General features: G+C 42.4%; 2 protein-coding genes across 2 annotated transcripts in view; both read left to right on the top strand.

Annotated features, from left to right (window-relative positions):
• Nucleotides 1–4290: 4290 nt before the first annotated feature.
• On the top strand, nucleotides 4291–6828 carry cxcr4b (chemokine (C-X-C motif), receptor 4b). The gene is made up of 2 exons (XM_071915537.2): nucleotides 4291–4367; nucleotides 5150–6828. The coding sequence occupies exons 1-2, from the start codon at nucleotides 4350–4352 to the stop codon at nucleotides 6266–6268; spliced, it is 1137 nt and encodes a 378-aa protein (XP_071771638.2). The 5' UTR covers nucleotides 4291–4349; the 3' UTR covers nucleotides 6269–6828.
• A 4280-nt stretch (nucleotides 6829–11108) lies between these two features.
• dars1 (aspartyl-tRNA synthetase 1) overlaps nucleotides 11109–26391 on the top strand; it is a 31975-nt gene continuing 16692 nt past the window's right edge. Inside the window, exons 1-6 of the mRNA XM_071915546.1 lie at nucleotides 11109–11254; nucleotides 14514–14616; nucleotides 16237–16266; nucleotides 16693–16750; nucleotides 20829–20921; nucleotides 22153–22255. Of these exons, the coding sequence (XP_071771647.1) occupies nucleotides 11232–11254; nucleotides 14514–14616; nucleotides 16237–16266; nucleotides 16693–16750; nucleotides 20829–20921; nucleotides 22153–22255 (410 nt within the window). The 5' untranslated portion in view covers nucleotides 11109–11231. The remainder of the gene's footprint in view (nucleotides 11255–14513; nucleotides 14617–16236; nucleotides 16267–16692; nucleotides 16751–20828; nucleotides 20922–22152; nucleotides 22256–26391) is intronic.

The raw sequence follows: 26391 nt of genomic DNA, 5'->3' as shown, positions 1-26391 counted from the left end.
TAATGCTGATTCTTGGTATGCTTATGACATACCAAGAATCAGCCTAGTCCATGAGAAGGAAAATAAATAATACTCCAGTACAAAGTTTCAGATGTTTTTGCTACACTGAATCAGACTGTCAGCGAAAAACAAGCAGTATGGAAAAGGGGGATCTGCAACATGAAAAAATCCCTCCATACTCTCCGTGTTACATTCCACAATTATGTAAGCCTCCAATGCATTGGCAGGCACGCACAGAGCAACCACACTGCATGTGCACAGTTAAAAATGCACATAAACCACTTGGCAGTCCCCAGATAAGAGATTAAAGGTATTTGGGCTGAACCTGTCATGCCTTTAAGGGGCGAGACCCGAAGTCAGCCTCGGCAACAAAAAGTGGATGTTATTTTTCTGTGCGGTTATTATAAAAAAAAAGAAGTGAAGGTGATATTTGAGCAGCGGTATCATTATGAAAATGATCCCATGCTGCCTTCGCTGAGGGCCGGGGATGAGTTGGAACTGGAGGACTTGCTTGTTGTTGACGGAGCAGCTCGGCTCATTCTTCTCTTTATCTCCCAGGCATTCTTCTGCCTCATTTCAATACCCATTCTTCACCGGAGAGCCCCCCCCCCCCCCCCCCCCCCCCCCCCCCCCCCCTCCTCGCCGCCGTTCACACTCCTTGTGATTTGTATTCTAAGTGGGCTCATGGATCTTTTGTATTCCCTGCCGATAGCAATCTGAATCCTCGACGCTGACAGTGGAGGCTGCAGATATCCTGCCGATGCCCCCCCCCCCCCCCAAAAAAAGAGAAAAGGTTGATTTATTATGAAGACTCAGATCTCTTTTGTTGAAATCCCACCAAATGATAAGCTCCGTGTACACACACTGCACAAACGATAAAAGGTAAATTGCAAAAGCGGATTGATTGTCATCGCTGGAATCACGCTGGAATGTATCGCTCGGATCTCAGAAGTCAATAAATCTTCAATACCGGTTCTGAAAAGAAGTTGGCAAAAGCTTTTGCGGTTCATGTCTGTACCTGGTCACAGACAGACTATACATTACATAGGATACAGTAAACAATGCAAGAAAGGGCAGAATGTTGCATTGAAGACTAAAGTGTGTCTGAAACTTTTGAACTCTTTTTGTCTCCGTTACATGAGAATATTGGAAAAGCCCGAACATGAAATGAGTTTTTAAAACCCTAAATTTGATGCCTAGTAAGATAAATATTCTGATGAGGTTTGATTTATTATCTCTTGAGATAAAGACAAAGATTAACAAATTGAAATAACTTTTAATGAATAGTCATGTTATCTTGTCAAAATGATTTAAATCCAATAAGCATCTGGTAATGTGTTTATGAATGCCAGATTAGTGATGCATATTGTGTAATTTGGTTGAGTTATTGGCTGGGTATTGTTGGATTATTGTATTATTCTATTATCCAGTATCATTCAATCTCTGATTAAAACTGAATGAAAACTCAGTGATGCTCCTGTGCAGATGTTAAACATTTTGTTAAGTTTCATGTTGAATGAAGGTACAGTGATCCAATGCAATTCAATTGGAAAAGATTGTACCTTCTGTATTCTTGAGAACCCAACTCATCAAATTCATAGAATAACTGAGAAATATCTTGGGGAATTCTTAAGAAAAATGTTTTTCAGAAGAAAAACCTCATAACAAAAACAAACTAAATAACTCAAACACAAAACCAAAACTAAAAAGTACCTGTCACTGGAATCCCCCCTCTGAAGGGAAAGTGATTTGGGTACTTTAAAAAAAAAAAAGAAAAAAGGAATAATGTGTGTAATTCAGCACAAGCATGAGGTCCAGACAGACAGCAGAGCAACTGTCTGCGGCTGAGTGGCTGTGATAAGAGTATCATACCCATACAGTGGCCTTTCTCCCAGCAGCAGACTCCTGTTGCTCTCCTCAGGAGTCCAGCACAGGCTGATCTGAGAACAGACACAAAACATACAAGATTAAGTCTACTGCAGCTCTGATAAGCCTTTACAGATGCTTATTACATGTATTTAAATCCAATGAGGTTTTGTGAATGTGTTTGCGAATGCTGGATTATTTGATTATTCTATTATTTTGTATTATTAAAGGGGTAATCCGTGAGTTCCTCGGGTTTTTTTTTAGGGGGGAGGGTTCTCAAGAAAAGTTAAAAAAAATTAAAAAAAAAGAAGTTGGAGTTTCTGTACGCAATGCTCTTTTCTTTGTTTGTTCAGCCCATGAATATGATATTGTTGGATCGCTGGCTGCTCATGCTACCCAGTTCTTCTTTTGCCAGGAAAAACCCACCAGACACAGCAAAGGTCAAAGTTTTCATGAAGTGGATATATGCTGAATCACTCTTGTGTTATATCAATGGGTGATAGAGAGCAGCAAAACAGACATTTATTCATATGAAAATGTTGCAGATTATGGCTCAATTTCATTTTTCATATGTAACCAAGCTGCCCTGATGGTTTCAAATGTGTTGATCTGCAAAAACATTGATCAAGTAAGAATCAGTGTTCAAGCGACATCATCACATGGGACCGATGATGCGGATAGACTCATTCAATCAATCACTGCTCTCCTATATCAAAGAGCAGAAACGGCATTTGCGAGCCACATGGCACATATTCAGTTACAGAAGAGCCCACAACCTCCGTCTATATAGCAGAGGAGGGTGGGGAGTTTCGTGTGGCCCGGCCCTGTCATCACTAACTTCACTGAAATCAGAGAGGGCGGCGAGGGTGTGAGAGATGAATAGTACTCTTGCGCTCTTGAGGCGAGGGAGCTGTTTGATAGAAATCCCACATAAGAGTGTGTGGTTCTTTTCAAACCTAGGAGGGTCGTTCAGCACTTGGGAGCGCAGACATAACAGTGGTTGGAAAGTGAAGGGGGCATGTGAGAGAGGTGAGGAGAGATTCAGACCTCAGCTGATGAAAACTGTCATCAGACGCAGTTAGAAAGCGATTGGTAGAGAGAAATAGAAGGCTGGGAGGAGAAAGACCAATATAAATGCCCGTCCTCACAATAGTATCCCTTTAATCCTAAATCTAATATTCCTTTATGGACTTAAATCGTGTCTGTTTGTTATCAATAGGAGGTAATAGACATCTAATGGATTTATCTCCTATGGTATCACTATAATATTCCTATTCGGACTTATAGTGCGACTGTATTGAGTTTATAGTGACCTTATCCTACTTAACGGTATTTTATCTCCTATGGTATCTCTATAATATTCCTAAAGTATTCCTATAGTTAGAATTATAATTTTGCTGTGATAGTATTTTCTATCTCGTATGTTAACACTATAATATTCCTTTGTTCATAAAGGGTTTTCACATAGGGTTTTATAGTGTGCCTGGTAGTCAATAGTGAGTTAATAGTGACCTTATCATATTTAAAGTTACACTGACATTTTGTCCTTTTTAGCTCATTGTAACTATGATATCATACGATATCATATGATATCATATCATTTGACAATTTATGCCAAAAAAAAAAAAAGACAAAAAGTGTATTTTATTGTATTTCATATCAAAATATTATTTCTTACTTACTACTGGAAAGCAAATCTTTAGTGGTGACATCATCATTACTTACAGTTGTCTTATAGTTGACTTATCTATGGTACTCAATAGTGAGTTTATATTGACTTTATCATACTTAATGGTATCTCCTATGGTATCACTATAAGTTTTCTATAATATTCCTATAGTTGCAGTTATAATTTGATTGTGATGTTTGTATATTATCCTTCAAAATCCTTTATTATATGATTACTAGGCTAGTTAATTTTCATAAGGTTACAATAAGGTAACACAGACTTCTCTTTTACAGGAAGCTTTGATCTTGGCCGTTTTTATCACAGTGGAGAGCAAAGATCAAGCAAAAATCACCAGAAATACATTTGGAAGCCATGTGTTTTAAAGCCCGATCTTTCCTCTAAGCTGCGTCTCTATATGTCTAATCAATTGATCACATTGACCGAATAATATCTCGCATTAGTCATTGTCCTTAGAGATTTTGCCTATAGTCACATAAGCGGGTTTGGAAGTGTTGTGGGTAAATGTGTCATCAGATGCAGGGACTTTTGCGATAGTTTGGTGGTTTCAGTGAACTGCCGCTCCTACCAACAGCAGCGTGTTTGTTTTTATAGCTTACCCGTTTTGGAGAGGCCGGTGCATCCTTCAGCGTGTCACCCCTCCCTCCCGTCTGCTCCTCCTCGCGAGGGAGGGGTCAGGGGCATTTATCAGGGGTATTTATCCGTGGGGCCCTCACTGAAACTCATTGCTTCAAAGTTACACACATACACACACATAGTAGCCTATCCAAAATAACGTTATCAACGCGTGGTTAACATGGAATACTACGAAGAGGTGAGTGTTCTTGCAGTTTTTCATTTTGGGTTCTTTTATTATAACCTTAACAATAGGCTTATGTTAAGTTTGCCTGTTTTTGCTCTTTTTTTTCAGAATCGGCCGTTTAGTTCGGATAGACTTTATTTTTATATTTATTATTCCGCCTCTTAATTAATCGCATGCAGAAAGTCTATCCTAACTAACTGCCCGATTGTAAAGAAATACAACAACGTATGCAACGTAAGGGTAAAATTAACTACTTAAAAAAAAAAATCATTAGAATTATCCTGTAATATTGTTATAGGGATCACCGTGTGTAGGCTATGTGGTGCGCAGTAGCGAGTTTACGGTGACCTTATGTAGCCTACTTAATGGTATTTTTTATCTCCTCCGGTAATATTCCTATAGGGAGTTATAGTGAGTCTGTGGTACTGAATAGTGAGTTTACAGAAACCTACTTGATGATGACCTTATACTTTTTTTTTTTTTTATCTCCTATGATGTCATGTTCCTAAAACTTTCCTATGGGCATAGTTTTCCTGTCATATTTGCATGGCATCCATTTATAAAAATGTAAATTGATTATAGGACTTATGTAGTTCTTTGCTGGTAGCTCCTTTCATCAAATTTATATCAAAGTTATGGTTCAGCCAAACTTCAGTCAAACTATAAGACAACTCCAGCTTTAGACTGATCAGGCCAAACAGTAACAGTCTTATAACAGAGACATGTGGGCCTATGATGTACTGTGAGACAGATCTCCATTTTGACCCTAACCTTTCCACCCCTTCTGCTTCCAGCGCTTCGTCTTCGACAATTTCGACAACAGCTCGGACGGGTCCGGGGACTCCGACACGGACTACCCCTACTTCCAGGAGCCCTGCGGCCGAGCGCTCAGCAACGACTTCTACCGGATCTTCTTACCCGTCGTGTACGGAATAATCTTCCTTCTGGGGATCATTGGCAATGGATTAGTCATCTGCGTCATGGGCTACCAGAAGAAGGTCAGAACCATGACGGACAAGTACCGGCTCCACCTCTCGGTGGCCGACCTGCTGTTCGTCCTCTCGCTGCCCTTTTGGGCCGTGGACGCGGCCAGCGGCTGGTACTTCGGCAGCTTCCTCTGCGTGTCTGTGCACATGATCTACACCGTCAACCTCTACAGCAGCGTCTTGATCCTGGCGTTCATCAGTCTAGACAGATACTTGGCAGTGGTGCGGGCCACCAACAGTCTAGCCACAAGGAAGCTGCTGGCAGACAAAGTGATCTACCTGGGCGTGTGGCTGCCTGCTGCGCTCCTCACCGTGCCCGACCTGGTGTTCGCCAAGGCGCAGGACTTGAGGGACCCGGACCTGCTCTTCGGCGGGGACGCCGTGGAGACGTTGGGCCCCAAGGTCATCTGCGAGCGCATCTACCCGCAGGGGGCCAGCAACGTGTGGATGGCGGCGTTCCGCTTCCAGCACATCCTGGTGGGCTTCGTGCTGCCCGGCCTGGTCATCCTCACCTGCTACTGCATCATCATCGCCAAGCTGTCGCGGGGCGCCAAGGGCCAGACGCTGAAGAAGAAGGCGCTCAAGACCACGGTCATCCTCATCCTGTGCTTCTTCGGCTGCTGGCTGCCGTACTGCGCCGGCATCTTCGTGGACACGCTGGTGATGCTGAACGTCATCCCGCACAGCTGTGGGCTGGAGCGAGGCGTGCAGAAGTGGATCTCCATCACGGAGGCGCTGGCGTACTTCCACTGCTGCCTCAACCCCATCCTGTACGCTTTCCTAGGAGTCAAGTTTAAGAAGTCGGCCAAGAGCGCGCTGATGCTCAACAGCAGGTCCAGCCAGAAAGCAACTCTTATGACCAAAAAGCGAGGGCACATTTCATCTGTGTCCACCGAGTCTGAGTCTTCAAGTGTTTTGTCCAGTTAACAAACACTTTGACACCTTCAGAGCCTTTGACTTGACACTCTCAGAGAAAAAACTAAGCTTTAATTCCATGGACTTACTACATTTTGTACAGATGTAAAGAAAAAGTTTTTATACATTTTGTATTGTTTGCCTCGGTTACTGCTATAGTATGTCCTGTGAGCGTTTTTATTGTCATTTTTTTTTTAAGTCTTAACCACCTCAAAGCAGAGTGTGTTCTCAGGCAGAGCCTGATTTCCATTCATTGTCTCTTAGCTGTGCAACCAGTATTCATTTACCTGTTGTCACCTTTCCAAACTGTGTTCCTCAGGCCATACAGTCCCTTCTCTGTTTTCAGGGATAGTAGCTTTTTTAAAAACCTGTAAATAGTTCTTAGCATTTTGTGTGTTTCGCACTTAAGGTGTGTGATTATCTGAAAGCTATTATTTATTGCTGTCACTCACACTGGAAGTTTTGTAAAAAAGAGAAAAAATGCATGCTGCTTTTTTTGGCCTTTGTCAAAGTTGTTGTGTTTTTTTATAATTTTGTGTCAAAAATAAATTCTTAAATGCTCCTTGTAATAACTGGTGTGGTGTGCGTTTTCAGTTAAGCCTCCTCCTCTGAGAGCTTCTTCCCCCTCGGGGTGTAGAAGGCGGGTTGAGAGGTGGGGGGGGGGGGGGGGGTTGTTTTCTCCCAAGACAAATGTCTCCACCTGATCTGGCTGAAAAGGCAGGAGGAGGACCGAGGCAGGCAGGCCCTGTAATTGCAAGAACATCTGTGCACTTTTACATCTTAAGCAGCCATGACACAAAAGGCCAAATCTTGGGTTAGAATTAGCACCCATATGGCTCATTAACACACAAAATAGCATGTTAAATTCTCCTTTTTTCCCCTCTCTTTTCAATCGGAGAGATGTACCGCCTCCATTCTGTCAGGCTTGTAAACTAGCTTTACCCTCATTCACTTCGCAAACAGAACTCCAAATAGGTCAATGGGTTAACCGAGCCACTGCCAAAACCAAAATAATAGTATTCAAAATTCAGATGATGCTCTGCAAAGTGCAGATGTAGCCCTTCGCGCCGCTATATATCATCGGCAATAAATCATCAGCAATAAATCTGCTGGGGATGATTTTCCTGGACTGCGGTGACGAGATGTGAACAAGATAAGAGAGAAAGATGATGAGTTTTGAACAAGGCTGTCGCATTAATCTTTCTGTGAGCTTGTTTGATCCGCTATGCATGGAGATTTTATCTGGGGGTGGACTGATGACAGAGTGATGTTCAAGTTGGAGACCAAAGGAAGCAGACAACAATAGACGTCAAGGAGAATGAAGTCGTCGTGCATTGTGGTCGTTCGCATTCACTCAAGCCTCCAGTGTGTGTGTGTGTGTGTGTGTGTGTGTGGGGGGGGGGGTACATTTTCATTGCTTTACATTTGAAAAAAGGTGCTAAGTGCTCCCATCGAGCCAACAAGGTTTATGGACATTTCTTTTTTTTTTTCTTTTTCTTAGAGTCTAGTTTCTCACGGTGAAACAGGATAAAAAACAAGAAGCGCTTTTTCAGTTGGAAATGCTGCGGGATGATCCGGCCATTAGCATAAGAGCTCAGCTGCCTGGGTCAGAATAGGGGAGAGATGTGTCATTTACACTCGGCCGAGTTCAGCTGAAGCCTCGTCATCTGCTTCTTTCTCTCACTGACGCCGGGAAGGCTCACAGTAAAAAAATCACCTTTGGAAAGCAATCTGACTTGGTGTATACATACCAGGGTTAGACAGTAAACTGATATGTGGGGCATATATCGGTCATATATTAAATATCAGATATCGTCCAGTCAGTGTTGTCCACCTCGGATATGATGGAGGTTCCAGAGCTACATAAAAAAGTCTGTAACACTACAATGGAATTTTAGGTTCTTTGTACATTTCCCTTTTTTTTTATTATGAATTCTTCATTTAAAGGCAGTAATGTGTCCCAGAATTCTCCCTACCATTGAATAGGTGCAATGGGAAACCCCGCACCTATTCATTGTCTAACTAAATTCTGTCTAAATTATTTTTCAGAGGCTTTTCCACCCTGACAAGAACAAAATGATACGAGGGGAACATTTTTTGGCAAGAAAATGGTCCCATTTAAAGATATTGAATATCGGCACAAAATCTTGGTTATCAGCATGCAGTCAAACCCTAATCCACGCTTCTCATATGACACATTACACCGACTTCACACATTACACAAGATGTATAGCGGGACAGGACCTCCCACACGGTGCAAGAGGGTGCAAGAGAGAATGCAACAGTTAAGAACATGGTTCACAGTAAATCAGTACACATAGAGGAAGAAATGCCTTTAGTGCAGTATAACAGTCCCTGTTGATGGAGGAGTTCATGCTGAGAGTCCAGTGCATTACCATACACTCTCTTGTTCCAGGGTTAATTGACTGTTTATGCGGCGCCAATGGACATTCAAAGCATTTAGGATCACTTCACTGCATGCCCAACCATCATCATTAGGGATGAGACGATATATATAGAAATTCAATATCATCACGATACAAAAATGTGACAATACGTATCGTGGGGCAGAAAAATGAATCGTGATATTAGCTTCATTTTATTCTGCTGTAGTAATCACAAATGAGACAACTTGACCATCACAATTTCACAAGCTCTCCATCCAAATTATATTATTTGCACTTTGTAGTGACATTTTTAAATTGTTGTTTACATTCTAGCAGCCAATGGCATCGCTGGAAAGATTTGTGGCTCAGAAATAAACAAATTTCTGTTTATTTATTACATTGTATCGTGGTTGTATTGAATTGTGAACCCCATATCGCGAATTGAATCACCCCATCCTTAATCATCATCATAACAAAACATATGCTAGTTGGTGGATGCTTTAATCCAAAGTGTCTTACGTTGCAGTGCATACTTTAATGCACACATTTGAAGTATTGGCGTTTCCATTGGGAATGAAGCCCTGATAGTGCTATAGCTATGAGTTACACAGCACTACATCATCCTCACAAACTTGCTTGGCCACAGATCAGAGAGCATGATCTTTTATTCATCATTAAAATGATTGGTCTTTCTGTGTGGTCAGAAAATAACCTAATGCTGCTTAGAAACCCTTCCAATGCTCCTGGTGCACTATTAACTTACAAAAGTGTTTATTTTCACAGATAGGCTCGGCATTTCTAATATAATCCTAATCGTATCACACCCGTCACGGACAACGCATCTAGATCATCTTCCCACGCAATACTGCAAAAAATCCTACCCCTTCTGACATGTAATATTTCAGCGAAAACAAACTCAAACAGTCAAAATATTGTGATTTAGCAAAGTAGTCGGAGATGTTTGATGAGTGGTTTTCTTGTTTGCTTTGCTGGGTTAAAGGCCAAAGCTGTTGAAATGGACAGGAAATAGTTTCTGTTGGTGATTCATTAGCAGTGTTGTGTTTCAAACTGGAACTTGGGAGCATATTCTAGCCTGGTTAAGAGCTCATTTAGGCTTAAGATACATTAAAATTATGGGTGGCAATAAGTATCTTTAAGTGCAAAGATCATCTTAAAGGTATATAGCAAGCTGGGGACGACAGCAACACAAACACAAGAGGTTCCTTTTGGGCATTGAGCTATTATTAACGGTGACATTGTTTTGGTTGGGAAGTGAGCAGCAGGAAGACTGTTTCCTGCATCAGGAGCTCCTGTGGGCAACAGCCTGAGAAACGGCTTAAATGACCCCCACTGTATTCAGACCAGCATGGCTTGCTGTGCGTGGTCGTTGGTCAAAAGGCCACTGGATGCCTGGGTGCACTCACCACACTCAGCCAAAGGTGTGAAAGTGATTTCATGGCAAGCAGCACTTAACGTAGATGTGGATGGCTGGAAAAAAACAAAGCCCACACACATGGTGGTCAGTGGATTTCCCTTACAAAAAAGTCCCATGTGAAAGCCCATATGTGAAATCAAAGCATATGTTCTTTCTGGACACGTTGGTTTTCACATGTGAAAATCCACATGTGAATTCAAAAGCATATGTGCTTTCTGGACACATGTTGGTTTTCATATGTGAACAAATTTTCTTACGTATACTGACGTCACATGACAGTTTTTACTTCAGTGTTTTTTTTTCCACGTGAACTTTTTTCACATTTTCACCTGCCAGTGGATATTCCAATATTAGTTTCACGTGTGGAAACGTCATTTCACATACATACATAAAATGTTAATGGAAAAGTGCACATGTTCACGAATGAAAAACCTGTTCTGTTCCATCACCATATGGCCATCTTGGTTGGAAAATAACAGGTGATTGTAATAAATTAACTGGTGATTATAATCAAATGTCAGCCACAGCCAATGAGCTGTGTATATGGTAAAGTGCTTTATTGGTAGGAAATGCATGTGACATCATGAATATATGAATATCCTGAGTACATACATTTTACAAATCCAACCCTCATCCTGGCAGTGTGATCACTAGTTCACCTCCTCAGATAAACAATCTTGTTGTCAGTAGTTATTCGCTTATTTCCATATAACTCAACTGTATTGTATAATTCAGTAGCCTAATTCCCAAACTAAGATCCAGGGACCCCCAGGGGACCTTGAGAGGTCCCCACCAAAACGAGCATCAGTTTCAGTTCTGAAATGTATGTAACGATGACTTTTGTAACCAGCTAGGTTTCACTGTCACCACTTGACAGACCAAAAAATGTATCGAAACCGTATCTATCTGATGATCCCAGCTTGAGACCCCCTGGTAGGGTATACGCCTAACTCAATACACGTGCAACTCACTCAGAACGACACTCTCATCGTTTGTTTCTAGCCGGATCCCAAAGAAACCGGTATTCGGTGCTTCGCCAAAACAGGTCCTTCCTTCCTGCACCCGTCCATGCTCTGAACAGCTGATGAGGTGGTTCTCTCTGTTAAAGAAACCTGAAGCATTTTGTACTTATTGTCCAAGAATATAAGTTGACATGACTAAAGAAGAACTCCAAGGGTAAGAAGGGTTTGAAAGATATGCATATCATAACTCTCGTTTCACAACATCGCCAACACGGCATGCTTTAGCTAACTAAACAGCTAATGTATGCTAGCATTAGTATGGGTAGCATCTAGCATTACACAAACATGCAGTAGATTGCATCATCTGACAGTTCAACTTCCGAAAGTTGGAAAGTTTTCCCAATGTGTACTAAAATGTATCGAATAGCAGGAATACATAGTCAAACACAATATGAGCCAACTGCAAGGTTGAATTGTTAGCTAACGTGGGCTAATGTTGCTGGCTAACTTTATCTGCAGCGTACCGTTTCCCCTTGTGTGGAGAGAAGTTCACATCAAACTCCATTCAAAAATATGTCAGTGTAATGTCGACTTGCTTATTGTCAAAGGTGCAAGACTGCTGAAACACGACTTAAGACCTTTCATGAATTCTTCGACTCTTCTGGTAAAATCGGCTCATTGATGATCCACCAAGCAGCACTTAATATCCATAAAATGTCATCTTTTATAATTGGTTAACAGTGCTAGCTACCGCCCACTACGGTGTATTTTGATGGGATGATATTATGGGAATGACAGGCGAATCCGTTGTAAAAATGGGGATTTTATTGAAATAAGTGCTGGTGTAGGCTATTGCATGTATGCCGAATTGACGTCTGGATCCTAGCGATTCAGAAAAGGTCTTGAGTCATGTTCTTCCAGTTAGGTGCTTTTGCCAATAAGCAATACTACATGAAACTACCAAGTTTTTCAACGAGGTTTGCCGGTAGCCGCTCACGATATCAAGGCTAGCTGTAGCTAACTTACGTTAGCCACATTGCAGTGTCGTTGAAAACTTCTGTTTGTATGTTGTCTTCACCCGTTTCATGATAGGTATGTTTATTTAGGTGGAGCTCGTGCATTTCTATAAATATCAAGGTGTGTCTGCTAGGTAAGGTTAGGTTGCCTATTTAACATGCAAATTGACAGCTTGTCAGGTCCTGTTCATGCACATTCCACTGCTTCACTCCTGTCAGTTTCCCCCTCTGGTTATGTGCCAGGTAGTTATCAGTTTAACTGCGTGGGGTTTACAAAAGATTGAAGAATGTGTGGGATGGTAACTTAAATTGGTTTACCATAATGTCTGTGGCTCATAGAAGGGCTGACAAATTTGCAGTCTAACATGAATTTTATATATTACAAATATGTAACATGTAGTTAAATTATTACCATCCATTTATTGTTCTTGACGATATAATATTTTTGGAAATGCATATGAAAGTGTAACTACTGAGTTGTGGCCAATATCATTCAATCTCATTCATTAAAAGTAGTTAAGTGGCTGTTGGGAATACAGACAAATAGGATAAGGTGATCATGCTTGACTGTACATCATAGACAACATAGTCTGTGTGGAATTAAACAGGCTTTGTTATAAATCGACAGCTGAGAGGTGTGGTTGTGGTCTGGTTTGACAGCAGAGCACAGGTGTTTTGGGGACAGCTGCTCCAGACAGTTGGAATCATCTGAATCGTCTGAGGGTAAACTACGAATCAGACTGTTGATTGAGTTTAGCAAGTCCAACCTGCTGGCAGGGAAAACACATAAACCAGTGTGAGCATATCTTTATTAATATGTTTGACGCTCTGTCTCGCTGTAGTCTAGGGGCACAACAACATTGGTGTAGATACTACTACTACAGTAGATAGGCTACATGTGCTATGTGTGTTTGAAGCCGATTCAGATGCAGGGGCCATGCTCTTTCACAATGGGAATGGAACAATAATATTTTTAAGAAATATATGCCCAAGTTTAGTCTCAGGTGTTATGGCAGCAAGTGTAGTCTAAATTAAAACTCAGATGAAAAATTGGTTTGAAATTTTGTAAAATATTTTTCCACAAGAACATTTTTAAGCATGAACAAATGATGAAGCTACATTTGACTGTGAGTTGTTTGAAAGATAGTCTTATGACAGCTCAATTTGTGCAGCTCTTGTTTGAAGATGGGGAATACATGGCAGTGTGAAAACACCTGATAGGCTTTGGAATTCAAGTACAAGACGTCATCTGTGTTTTTTGTTTAGGCTATATTGCTATTTATAGTTGGCCATTGGTGCTTGTTATTTCCTGTGTCTAAATGGGAGCAGCTCCTATATTGCCTATAGGCTTCTTCCAGGTCTAGACGCACGGTTATTGGGAAAACCAAAAAGCACTCGCTTACTCAACTGCAAACCTAGCACACTTTTATCACAGAGTCGGTGCTATTTTCACTTGGAGAAGTGCAAAGTTCAGGCTATGGTTTTTAATATAAAGTCAATGATCGCCTTCTTAAATCCACTGGTAAATTGCAGCTAGGCTTTCATGTAGTTTAATCTGCTTTATCTTTTACAGCCGTTAGTCTTTGACCTACAATATAGTGTTATCATTTTCTTAGGAAGCCGCTGACAGTGACCTATTGAAGCCTATTTGCATTGTAATGTTGCACTGACATGAGGCCAATACCAAGCTAAAGCATTTGCACTTAGTGTCAATGAAGCCCACAGATAACAAATACACTTGAACAATCGTATTCACTCACTGTGAAAAAATGGCTATTAATTCCAAAAACATCCAGTAAAACATTTTTTACCATTTTCTGTTGCCTAGCCAGTATTGTCAGTGTCACTAAAAGTACTGAGATTGGTGTTCAATATCAGCCAGATGTCAAAATTAAGCAGTTTTCATGAATGAACAAAAACCTAAGGTCCAGACAAGAAGAGATCTAAATGTTTTATTACATGACTCTGAATAGGCAAATTTCATGTGCTTATTAGCTCTGACATATTATACGGTATAGTGTGGCAGTAGCATTTAGCAAATAAAGATGTCTTTACTTTCAGATAACACTAAGTGTTATCATAATCAGATAATCCGTATTCAGACCAAGTTCTTTAGTGGATTAGAGAGTCTTGGTGAGACTACTGTCTCGTCAGTGGCTCACACCAGGTCTGTGTGTTTATCCAGCTAATCTTGCTTTCTGACATCTCTGCTTTTAGCTGCTCTCCAAACTCCCAAACCTCCACTTGCACAGGCTACAGCTGTTTTTCATGTGGGAAAAAAACAATGGGATTAAAGGTAGCACAGACTTAAAAGCCTGGACGTGGCTCGAAGCTGGAGGTGGCGATGGCTCGGAATTAATTTTCCCAGGCGGCCCATGACTTCCTCCGGGACGAGGGAGAAATAGAAGCTGGAAGTTGACTTTAAATGTTTGTGTTATGCGTGTCTTCCTGCTCCAGGGCGACGGAGGAGGAGCAGCAGGCCCAGTCAAAGAAAGCCCAGAAGAAACAGCAGAAGGAAGCAGAGAAAGCTGCAAAGAAGGCTGAGAAACAGGCCAAGCTGGTCAGTGACTTTTTTTTTTTTTTGGTTTGTCGTTCCACATCCATTCCCCCCCCCCCCTTACCCCCTCACAGCTGGTAGTGGTGTGACGTTTTGTGTTGTTGGGCACCATGGGTCCAGGAGGGTTGGTGGGGGGGCACAGGGTATCCATTGTCTCAGTATTCCTGTCCTCACGGCTTTGTTTATGTCCACCCAAACAAAGAGATATTTTCTTATACACTGAGTGCACTAAATAGTAGCAACACACTCAACATGCAGTGCAAAAGCAAAGTCTGGATTCATAGGGAAATGGCTCGCTCCTTCACAGAAAAAGCTCAACATGACCACCGGCAACTTACAGACACGTTTGGAATGGATTACCATGTTTCCTTATATCCAACAAAGCATATCTGGATCAATAGCTACTACCAAAGTACTTCAGTACCACTACAGTACAAACGGAATTCCACGTTTCTTTGTATCCAACGAAGCATATCCGGATCGACGGCAGCGCAGGTGCCAGTAATTTTCTGCTGCAGATGCTGCTGGTGTTGTATTTTTTACAGAATCCGCTTTCTCCCTCAGGCGGCCCCTAAAAGCAAAATCTAGAAGATTGAAGTCGGGCGATCCGGGAGCCCGACTCCACCGGCCCTCTCCTCCTTATCCATTGGCTAGGAAATATGTCATCCATGCAGCCAAACACTAGCTTATCCCAGTGATCCAAGACTCTTTCTAAATAAAAAGTCGCCCTTTCATGATTCAGGCAGATTTCATAGGTAAAAGCAATAAGGGATTATAGCTTCCAACTGGATTCATCCAGGCAGCCTATTTCAAAGAGCACACTACTGTATGTTGTTGGCTATATCTGTATGGCATAGCCAAGGGGGAGAGTTGAGAGCTGAGCAGAATGTTTATCGTGTGATTGATTGCACTGTTGTTTTCTGTGCTGCACTTTCCTTATTGTGAGTCACTGTCACTTGGTTGTTCAGCTCGGGGTTCCCCTGTAGTGGGCGGCTGCTTCATGACTACTACAGGCCTGTATTCAAATCAGTGTGCCTGCTCTAGTTGATCATATACCGCAACATCATCCATCATATGACTGGATTATCATGTCAAGGAAGGGTGATTCCCATGCACTTTGCTACTGCCAGCTATCTCCACACACCAATATCACTTTTCATGGGGAATGGAATTGTAACTTCCTCAAGACTCCATCTCACAGAATGGGAAGTCATTTGCCTCAAAGCAGCCTAGGAGTCAGTGCAGAGATAAAGAATATCTGTCCACTTAGGCTTTTTCTATTACAAAGCAATTTCTCCCGCTGCCATTACTCATTGTCTATGATGTGTTAGAGCCATGTAGAGAAGAGACGCGGATGCCGGGGATCCAAGGCTCGGCTCCGGGAAGACATTATAATTGTAGCTTTTGATTTATTCATTTTATTCAAATCCCTGATAGCGCAAGATGAAAACAACATTTACACGGCCGTTGTAGCAAACAGTTTGGGCTTGCTCCATTTGAAGTGGAATATGTTTGAACTTTCTTTATGTAGTGTTTTGAATTTAATACAACGCCCTCCTGTTGTGGTGATTTCCTGGCTATTTGCAGTACCCTTTAAAACCACCTTGCCTCTTTGTGTTTCAGGTTGCCGAACAACAAAGCACAGAGGAAGATGTAAGTATCCCCGAAAACATCACACTACTCGGCCTCCAAGGCCAATTCTCTGCCTTTCTGTCTGACTTTCATTCTGCCTCCGCTTTCACACCTTTCCAATGGTTTGTATGCAAATGCCTGCATGCTGAACTCCCATTTTGCCACCCTCTGTTTGACAATTTACTCCTAAGCTCTTGATAAGCCTCATTATCTGCTGTTATCTCAGATGTAGTAGACAGACTGACGCTCATGAAATGAGAGCGGTAGCAGTGCCTTTGACAGCAAGATATTTTAAGAGTTAATGTGCGTACGGCAATAACAGTATTATGTTTCATTCAGTAGTAATATTACCTAAAGAAACGTTGGTTTGATTGTAGTTAGACACAGATTGCCTTAAATGAAATGACTGAGCTTGACGGCTAAGAAACAGTGTTCTTATTCTTTCAGGACTTTGCCAAGGACCGGTACGGTGTTTCAGTTATGGTCCAGTCCCAGCAAAAACTGGGTTAGTATATCACCATACATACATCTTCATACATCACAATCTGGTGTTTCTGTTTTACTGTCATTTAATCAGAGTCACAATCAGTTTTATTGGCCAAGTAAGTTTGCACATACAAGGATTGTATGATAATAGGATTGTAGATAGATGAAAAAGTGAGAGACAGGACTTTGACAAAGCAGATTCTGCCAATAGATAAAAAAACAAGCCTCTCACTTTTTTCGCCTATTTACAATTTTTGGTAAACATAAAAAAAATTTCATTCCATCGGCATACGTTTCCTCCGACCGGATTTCGGTATTACACTTCTTCAAACTGAAAGCTTTAATAAACAGAAAGAAAGTGATTCACTTAACCACAATTCAGTGACAGGGCTTGTTTTTTTATATATTGTCAGAATCTGCTTTGTCACGGTCGTTTATGTGCTAGAAGTGTGATTTGGAGACCTGCTCCTCCATACAATGGCAGTGAATGGAGAGAGAAAAAAAAAATAGTTCTCCAATCCCCTTTCACGGAGCACAGGAGCAACCAATAACAGATAATTGTTGATTTGGGGGTTTTATCATGGCCAGGAAGCTTCACAACCAAAGGTACTACCAAAGTTCAACATCACCTTAAAAACAAGTAGGTTCATATAAAAAATTTCAGGTAGACGTTAGACAATTATAACTAGTATGTAGTAAACTAAAAGTACAATTTTAAGAAATGTATCTATACACATGCCCATGGTTCTCTGTAGGAACCTGACTATTTGGCGACACTGGTGGGAAGCTATTTAGGTCGGTGGTAGAGTATAATAATAATAAAAATATGAGTGAGTATATACAGGTCTAATGAATATTGCACTGGGAGTATAAATAGGTATAAATATAGAACTGTACAGCCAGAGCAGAGCTGAGTATTTCAGAACCGTGTTACAGTAGGTGCAGATTGCTGGATACCAGCAATAGAGTGCTATTGTCCCTTTAGTGCTGTTGGTCCACTGTGGTGCCATTGTCCAGAGTGGTTGTGGAGTGCAGTTGAGTTGTTAAGGGCCACCGCTCGTGAGAAGAAGCTATTCTTGTGTCTAGTTGAACCACACTTATGGAGAAGGTCACCACTGGATATGAGTCAGATCAGTGTTGTGTCGTCTGCAAAGGATGAAAAGCTTTACAGACTGGCTGGTGCGAGTGGGGTGTGCAGTACAACTCAGAGACTGTTAGCAAGTTTAGGGTCGTCCATGGAGTGGGGGGCTTTCCTCTTGTTGTAGATGGTGATCTCCTGAAGGCCTTTCCACACTGAAGATGGGTCATTGGCGGAGAACCAGTTTCTCAGCCTCGCTGGGTAGCTTTGATTCCTTTCTCCAGCCTGTACTTGGGTCTGTATCCCCACTCTTCCTTTGCCCGATGAAGCTGCCCGAGTTCTGCTTTAAAGACGAGATGAAATGAAAAATGCCTTTTTAACCCTTTTAGATCACATCCCCGGTCATATTGTGCACCTATTTAACAATATATGCTAAAAAAAATACCAAAATTCAATTTCATTGTATTCTTATGTTAAAATTCAATCATGTTTTCTTCCTGTAAAACAAAATATGCCGTGTGCTTACGTAAGCATGCCCATAACTAATTTCAACCAATAATATCATGACATCCACCCATCAATCAATCTTCAACTTTTAGCGCACAGAGCTAAGAGGCTAAGATTCATTAGTTAGCTAGCTAGCAACAGCATGGTACTTCGGTGTGTCTTCGGGTGTTATGACACGCCCTCTTTTCAACGTTCAAATCAAATTCCTCCCAACGTTATGTCCCGCCTGTCTTTCCTGTTTCACTCGGAAATACGTCACGATACGGAAGTTAGATACTCTCGAAATGCCGTTTCATCTCGACTTTAAACAAGGTCCCCACAGGTCCTTGAAATCCTTGAAAGTTTGTGAATTTAAGAAAAAAAATCAAGGCCTTGAAAGTTTTTGAAAATAGACATAAATAGACATGGGTCATTGAAAGTGCTTGAATTTATATATTTGTGTTAGAGAAGGCAAGAGACCACATAGTCTGCCATCACTGTAACACAGCACAGTTGATCACACATTCACATTCACACATTCAAGCCTCTCTCTCTTTTTAATTGTTGTCTGTGAGCTTCTGTAAAGCCTGCTAGTTCTCATTATAAAAATTCTTAGTGTTGTAACAGTAATTAACCTTGATCCGTCTCTCAAACTATGCCGTGTTGGGTCCTTGAATTTGAGGGAATTGGGCCTGGAAAGTCCTTGAAAAGTCCTTGAATTTGATGTTTAAGAAGGTGTGGGAACCCTGTTTAAACCAGGGCATGTCGTCATTGTATTTACCCCGGGTCTTTGTGGGAATGCAGCTATCTTCACAAAAACCGATGTATGGCATTACAGTGTCTGTGTATTCACCCAGGCTGTCGGTGGCATCTCTGAATACTTCCCAACCAGTGTCGTCAAAGCAGCTCTGTCGCTCCTGTAGCTCCATTTTTTCACTGTGGTGTTGACAGATTTGGCAGATTTTAGATTTTAGCTAGTCGGGATGGACTGTGGTGTGGTTGGAATGTCCCAGAACCGCACTGGGGAGAAAGCGATATGAATCTTTAACTGTGGTGCGCTGCCTGTAAGGTAGTTCTTCACTCAAGTTTGCTCTGCAGAAGTCTCCCGGAATGATGAGTTGCGAGTCCAGGTTTTCCCTTTTCACCTCTGTTATCTGTTCAGTCACCCGCCGCTGCATCTCGTGCACACAGGTGCACCAGAATAAAAAGGGGGGGGGGGGGGTTCCTAGGGAGAATAGAAGGGCTTAAAGTTCATGAAAAAAGATTCTAGGTCGGGAGAGCATGATTTCAGCAATGCTTTGACATCATTACACCGGCCTTCGTTAATATAGAAGCAGATTACCCCTCTGGTTGATTTCCCTGATAGCACTGCTTCCCCGTCTCTCCATGGGGCCTCAGTTGAGTGTTTTCATATAAGTACGTGCATTACGCTACGCTCTGCTTACTGTCAATCACCTGACACCCACAGGAAGAAATGGAAGTTTAGCAGTTAATTTCAGGCTTCATTAGACACCATAAAATGTTTTGTTTTTGTATTTTGAAAGCATCAAACAATGAGTAAATGCGAAAAAATCTAATTACATGTGGCATGCATTGCAAGATGATTGTGGAAATGTAAACTTGATGTTGACAGTAGTAAATGGGCAATAGCTAGTCTAGAAGCTAAGAAGTTAAAATCGTAAAAAAAAAAGTACAGCGTTATGAAATGTAAAATGTGCTGGAACCCTGAAATTGTGTGTATTGATACCAGAGACACCCTGATCCACAACCTCTCGGTTTACCTTTGTCGCGCTGTTAAAAGTTCTATAGATAACGCGATTACAAGCGATCAGCTCCGTGACAAATGCCTTCGGTCACCCCTCTCGTCACGGCGGCGGCGGTGTCAGCGATAATTGCAGTGACTAATAGCCCGTGATAACTCTCGGACGAACGCGACTGAGGCTTTTTGGCAGGCCCGTCGAGGTCGTCCATCTGTTTGGATGCTCTTTCAGCTCCAGTGGCAGCGAACAAAGTGGAGCCTCCACTCACCTGCATGCCGAGCCCAGCCGTGGGGAGGGGGGGAGCGGGTAGGGGGGGGGGGTTCAGGGAGGCTTTCATGTGGGTGGAAGCATAGTTCCCAGCCAAAAGGGCGGCTCTGCTTTCTCTAGTGCTGCCTCTGTGTCTGCCTCTTCTGCTCCTTGATAATAAGGTTGAAGCATGCCTCTGAGTGACACAGGTGAAATTGGAGTCAATTTGTCATAAAGCCTACAGAGAATAGGCAAGTTGGAAGGCTTTTCAGCAGGCCTCCTAGTGTGTCTTATTTATTAGGCACGTCTGTCCCTCTTGTAATTTGAGCAGTTTTTTCGGCGTATGCGTTTGTGTGCGTGTGTACACGTACATGCATGCACATTCACATTCCTTTCTGCCTATGGCAGTGCATAAGCAGGAGTGGGGGGGGGGGGGAGAGACTTTGCACAGAGGTGGGGAAAGAGGGAGATAAATCCTTTGAAGTAATCCTAAAATTGTTTTTTTTTTTTCTGTGTGTGTGAGCCAGACAGGGTGTTGACGCGTGTCCAAGACCTGACTCCCGAGAAGGCTGACCAGCTGATCTGGCTGCGTGCCAGAATCCACACCAGCAGAGCCAAAGGTGAGATCACCCTCCATCTTTGTTCACCTTTTGTGCCAAAGACACAAACAGCCCAGACTAGACGCCCCCGTCGCTAATCCTTGGTGTACTATAGCCAAAAAACCCACTGCCCTCGGGCCAGAAGTTACAAAAAGGAATGCCATTTTTCACATAGCTCCATTCAGGTTGGCCACCATCTAAGGTCAGCATCTAAAAAGAAATTGGCAGCTTGTATTTTTGAAAATACATGCTGCACAATACCGCCGTATGACTTGAGAGTTATTCATCATATTTGCAGCCTGGTGAAAGATGACACTGTGAATGTGGTGGAGTGTGACTTGTGTTTTTTTTTCCCCCTTCTCTAGAATATATTCCTCTGTGGGATTGTGCAGACACTTACAGAACAGTTTTCTTCCCTTTCCCTCATGTTTAGCAGAGTTTGAAAACCCGAGGGTGTTTTTGATATCATTGCTCCGTTGTCAAAATGACATGTCACTGCCAACCCAGAGATCAGATAACCTTTCTTTGCCTGGCCCCAGCTACTGGCAGGTATGAGGCCGCTGCCCTATTTGAATACAATGAACCTATTGAGCCTCGGCGGGTTATCGCATCCCAACGCGAAACACCGAGCACGTACGCCGGCACGCTAACAATGCGATTATGGGCAAACCGCGAGGCTATGATGATCTCGGAGCTGTTTCCTTCCAAAACAACTTCCATGTCAAGAGTCACTTCCCTCCACTCGTCTCTTCGTCTTCTCTGCTCGCTATGGAGGATGTCCTTGTGAGTTGAATAACATCCTGATTTGGTCGGGGATGAGGCGTTTCTGCTGGTGGGACCGTGACATCGCTGTCACCCCCCCCCCCCCCCCCCCCCCTTCGCACAGACGAGCAACATCAAAGCATCTGGGTGGTCTGACTGTCTAATGTCCCAAGTGTTTGTCGGCTAACTTGTTTACACTGTCCCAAGGTGTGTGTGTGTTAGGAAGGTAGCTATCACCCTGGCTCCATACAGCCCTCTTCAAAGGGAAGGATCCATTTGCAGATGTTTGACACTTCACCTGTGGAAGACAAGGACGGTCCTTATACTTCTAAGTCATGTCTCCCTCAGGCTTTTTGACTGAACAAATTAACGCAGCTCTGCGCGGAGAGCCTCAGCTTTTATTTTGACAAGCCCATTAGCTCGGTTCAGCGTGAATGAAAGGGGTCTGTTAACAGCACGGCTCTATCTATTGTTGTTGTTGTCGTTTCAGGGAAGCAGTGCTTCTTGGTCCTGCGTCAACAGCAGTTCAACGTGCAGGCCCTGGTCGCAGTGGGAGATCGTGCCAGCAAGCAGATGGTCAAGTTTGCCGCCAAGTGAGTACTGAGACTGCATTTCCTGTCAGCGAAGGCAAAACAATGGTGGGAAAAATCCCTGGGCCCTAATAGTCCTCCGATCCATTTTCACACATTCTGAGAGGGGCTGGTGGCTGGGGGGTGGGGGGGTAGGGGAATCGATCATTTTTCACATGACGACAAAAGCCGGCTGTGAACAGGGTGGGATACAGCAGCGTTTTAATGGAGCGGTTCCTGTCAAGATGGCAGATACAGCGGCCCGGATCAGAAGAGGAAGAAATACTTAAGACCCAGGCATCATTAATCATGCTGGAGACCAGATTGAAGTCCATTACTGGTACTCTATGAATGAACATGAATATCAACACATATGCACTTCCTTGAGAGGGTGGGCTGATAAAAATGGCGCCGGGAGCTGATGAGTCAGTTAGATACGCTTCTAGCAACCCTTAATAACCTCTCAGTAGGTAATCTCAGAAGTCAGATTTGTAATATTACCATATTCAAATCTGACGGCAACTGCCCCACATCAGTATGTGGCACGCTTTACCGGATATCCGGCCTATCCGGAGATGAATGGATTCAATCAATCAAAAGTGTGAGGTGCTCCATGGAAACGGAGCCCGCTGGAACTCAACTTAGACCGCAATTAAACGCCAACACGTCTGACTCGTCTAATGAATGTCGCAACTGCAATTCCTGAAGTAGCTTGAGGATTTTGATGTTGTGGAGAGATTAGTCTGACGAGTCAGACCCAATGTAATGCTACACAAGCTACGCCTCCCATAGAGTCTGACATCTACGCATTGGCCAATGCCAAAATACGTCTCCTGGCAACAATGACTGTTTATAGGATGGTGTATGTGGATCTTGTCTCTTTCCCCGCACTGTATTCATGACGATGTAAAAACAAAGTATGGAAAAGAGATGATTTTCTGCATGTCTCTACTAGCTGAGATGTTTCCCCAGTGTAAACATATCAAACAACTCAAGCAGAAGTGCTCTCCCCAGGCTCTACACTACGGGGACAGAAAGGATACAAGCGTAGTTCTAGACAGGGTTCCGGTTCCATAGTCCCAAGCAGAGATTGCTGAGAGGTTACCGAGAAGGAAAAAGGGGATTTGCAGACTATTAAGAGAGACTGACTGACTCGCAGGTTGGGATACTTTACACTTCTCATGTGCTCACAAGATGTACAGGTACTGTTGCAGCTTGAAGCTAACCCCAACACAACATCAGTATTTCTATCGAGATCCAGGTCAGTGTCACACAGACCGAGCCTTGACCTCTGTGTCCTGAACCCACTGACCCCGCTCTGTTAGAAGTGTCAAAATACCCTGACCACATGATGGTTCCTCTCAATCACTGAGCTGACCCGGTCCCAGGACTTGTTGAGGTTCAGCTTAGTTTCGGTGTTATCCCACAATGCCTTGCAACTTAAGAAAATAAATCTGAACACAGAAAGAGAAAGGAGCATTGACTTCAGTTTTTATAATGTAATCTGATATTGTTGGAAAACTGAATACAGGCTACACAACAGAATATACAGTATATCTTTTAATGTTTTTAGGACTTTCACATTTTAATGTGTGTTTTTTTTAACGCGTCAGTTCATTACTTCTGTGTGAAATAGTTCCTCATTTATCTGGTTGTGCAATGTTGTGGTTTGACAGTTAGATTGTATTGCAATACAGTGGCACCTAACAACAGAACAAGTGAAAGTGATGACACAGTTGCCATGCAACACCTTCTTACACCAAAAAAACACAAATAGCAAAGTCACGCTGTAGCGTGACTTACCAAGGGAAATTCTGAACTCTCGCTCTTGTGATCAAAACATCCTGTCCTCTTTATACTTAAATCTTGATTTGAAGCATGTGGCACTAACGTCTCCTGTGACTGTTTCCTTTGGCTGTTGGTCCCAAGTCAGTGTCTTAGTCCAGTATCACACACGTTGTTGGGATGATTGACAAGCTGAGTAAAACCCTGGATTAAAAGTAAATCCTCTCCTAATCATGCAGAGGCCTGTGATGACATTGTTGGGGAAATTGTCGATCACATATTGTATGTCCAAGTCATCCTCCTCTCACTCACACTATTTAATTAAGATGTCCTCAGCCTCCAGTTCCTGTACACTTCAAGTATCTTAGCAGTGCTGAGTGTTGCCCCATAGGTCATAGAGAAATTAATATGGTCGCGCATATACATACTCCTACTAGGGTGCGACCATATGGGTTTTTTAAGGCCGGTACTGGTATTTTTTAAGTGAAGCTGCCGATAGTTTGTAATCCAGTATCTTTAAAAAAAAAATTTCCAGTATCATTTTAATGCCAAAAAGTGTCAAGTATTCCACCAGGATGCCCTGTAAATAAAATTCTTTGAGGTGGTGATGAAGGAGGAACCTCCATCAAGTTCAAGTTAATTTATTTCTATATTTTTCACAAGCATGTCTCAAAGGACTTTACAGAGAATGAGCCTAACTAGATCTTAACTGATCAACAATCAACCATAGAACAGAATGATATAGGACAAATATAAGGAAAAGCACAAGAACACGCAACAGCAAATTTTAGTAAGACATAACAGCCTACCTATTCTTCATAGCCTAATCTACCCAGCACCACCAGCCTTGGACCCTCAGAGCATACAAGGAAAAACTTCCAAGGGAAAAAAATGGAAGAAACCTTGGGCAGGCCAATTGAAAGAGGGATCCCCCACCGTGACGACTGAGGTGGATGGCATTGACTGGCCGATTTTTGATAAAAAGCCAATTTTGGCCCGATAAATCGGTCTAACCCTAGCACCTACCCGAGTTCCTTATCTCTCTGCTGAGTTAAGTGTCCTATCTCTCTCTTTCTCTCCGAGTTGAATTTTCCCGTCCCTGTGTGATGTTGTCGACTTTCGGTCCTGAGCTAATCAGTCTGTTTCCCTCACTGTGTGCCGAGTGCATTGTCGCCAGCCCCGGGGGCCTGCAGTGGAGGTTATTAATGTGGGGATTTATTTATCTAGCTGATCTCCCGCTATAAGGGAAAGCACTACGGCAGCAGCTGCTGGGGGACTTGAGGGGACAGCGGCACCCCGACGCTCAGTCCCTCATTACTGCTTTTTAATGAGAAGGAGTGAAGGATTACAGCGGGTTCTCCATCTGGCCTTGCGCTGCATGACAGTCGGTATTGTTCCTCATATCTCTGACATGCTCTGGGTTGCAGCTCTAGCGGAGGGGGTCCCTGTAGGACAATGGTGCCCTGTTTTTCCCCACTAAACAAAAAAATATGTTTAGTTTAACCTCAGTTTATAGTTGTTGATGGGGATTTGCATTCAGTGGGAAGAGTTTAACCCCTGTGCACTTTAATTCTTTTTCTTCCACAGTGGCATGTAGTAGGGCGGGGTATTGTCAAGGACTTCACGATACAATGTGTTACTTCAGATTCTCAGTATTATATATATATATATATATAGTATATATTGCAGTGAGTTGCAGAGCGCACCTTTTTAGAATAGTCATATACTGTACACTGAATGTACAACATATTAGGGACATTTTCCTAATGTTGAGTTGCAGCCCCTTTTGCACAATCTACATCTCAGTTGTCGAAGCTTAAAAAATCTTCTCTAACTCATCTGCTTCTCTTTATCTACATCTCCTCTTTTGTGATTGGTATAGATTTGATAAGAGAAATCAGAAATCAGTAAGGGATAGGGGTGTCACGATTCTCCAAATCCACGATTCGATTTGACTTTCGATTTTAAGGTTTCGATTCGATTTTCGATTTGAAAATTTTTTTTTACAGCACTGACGGCTATGCCATTGTTAGACTATCGAGTCTTGATTTGTAAAGATCAACAGATCATTGGTTTTATGCCCTGACAACTGTCATTTACATTTCCAAATTCTTCTTTAAAAAGATGGTATCAAGTGTGATATAACTGCCATATTTTTTTTTTTGGAATATACCACACTAAGGCCATATGGTCCAATTTTTTCAAAGTTTTTCCATTTAAAAAAACACAACTTTCCCTTTAATTTGGTACCAAATACATGGCAAGGCGATTCAGGGCGTCTCCTCACTTCAGTGTCATTCACAGTATGACAACGAAACAGATCCTTCCAATCTTATCTTATTAACGTTACATACAAAACCTCCAGCGCTTCAGCC

Source organism: Centroberyx gerrardi, chromosome 10 (assembly GCF_048128805.1).
Source record: "Centroberyx gerrardi isolate f3 chromosome 10, fCenGer3.hap1.cur.20231027, whole genome shotgun sequence".
In the NCBI taxonomy this organism is placed as follows: domain Eukaryota; kingdom Metazoa; phylum Chordata; class Actinopteri; order Beryciformes; family Berycidae; genus Centroberyx; species Centroberyx gerrardi.
The sequence above is the reverse complement of the archived record's forward strand: the minus strand, read 5'-3'. Positions and strand labels throughout refer to the sequence as shown.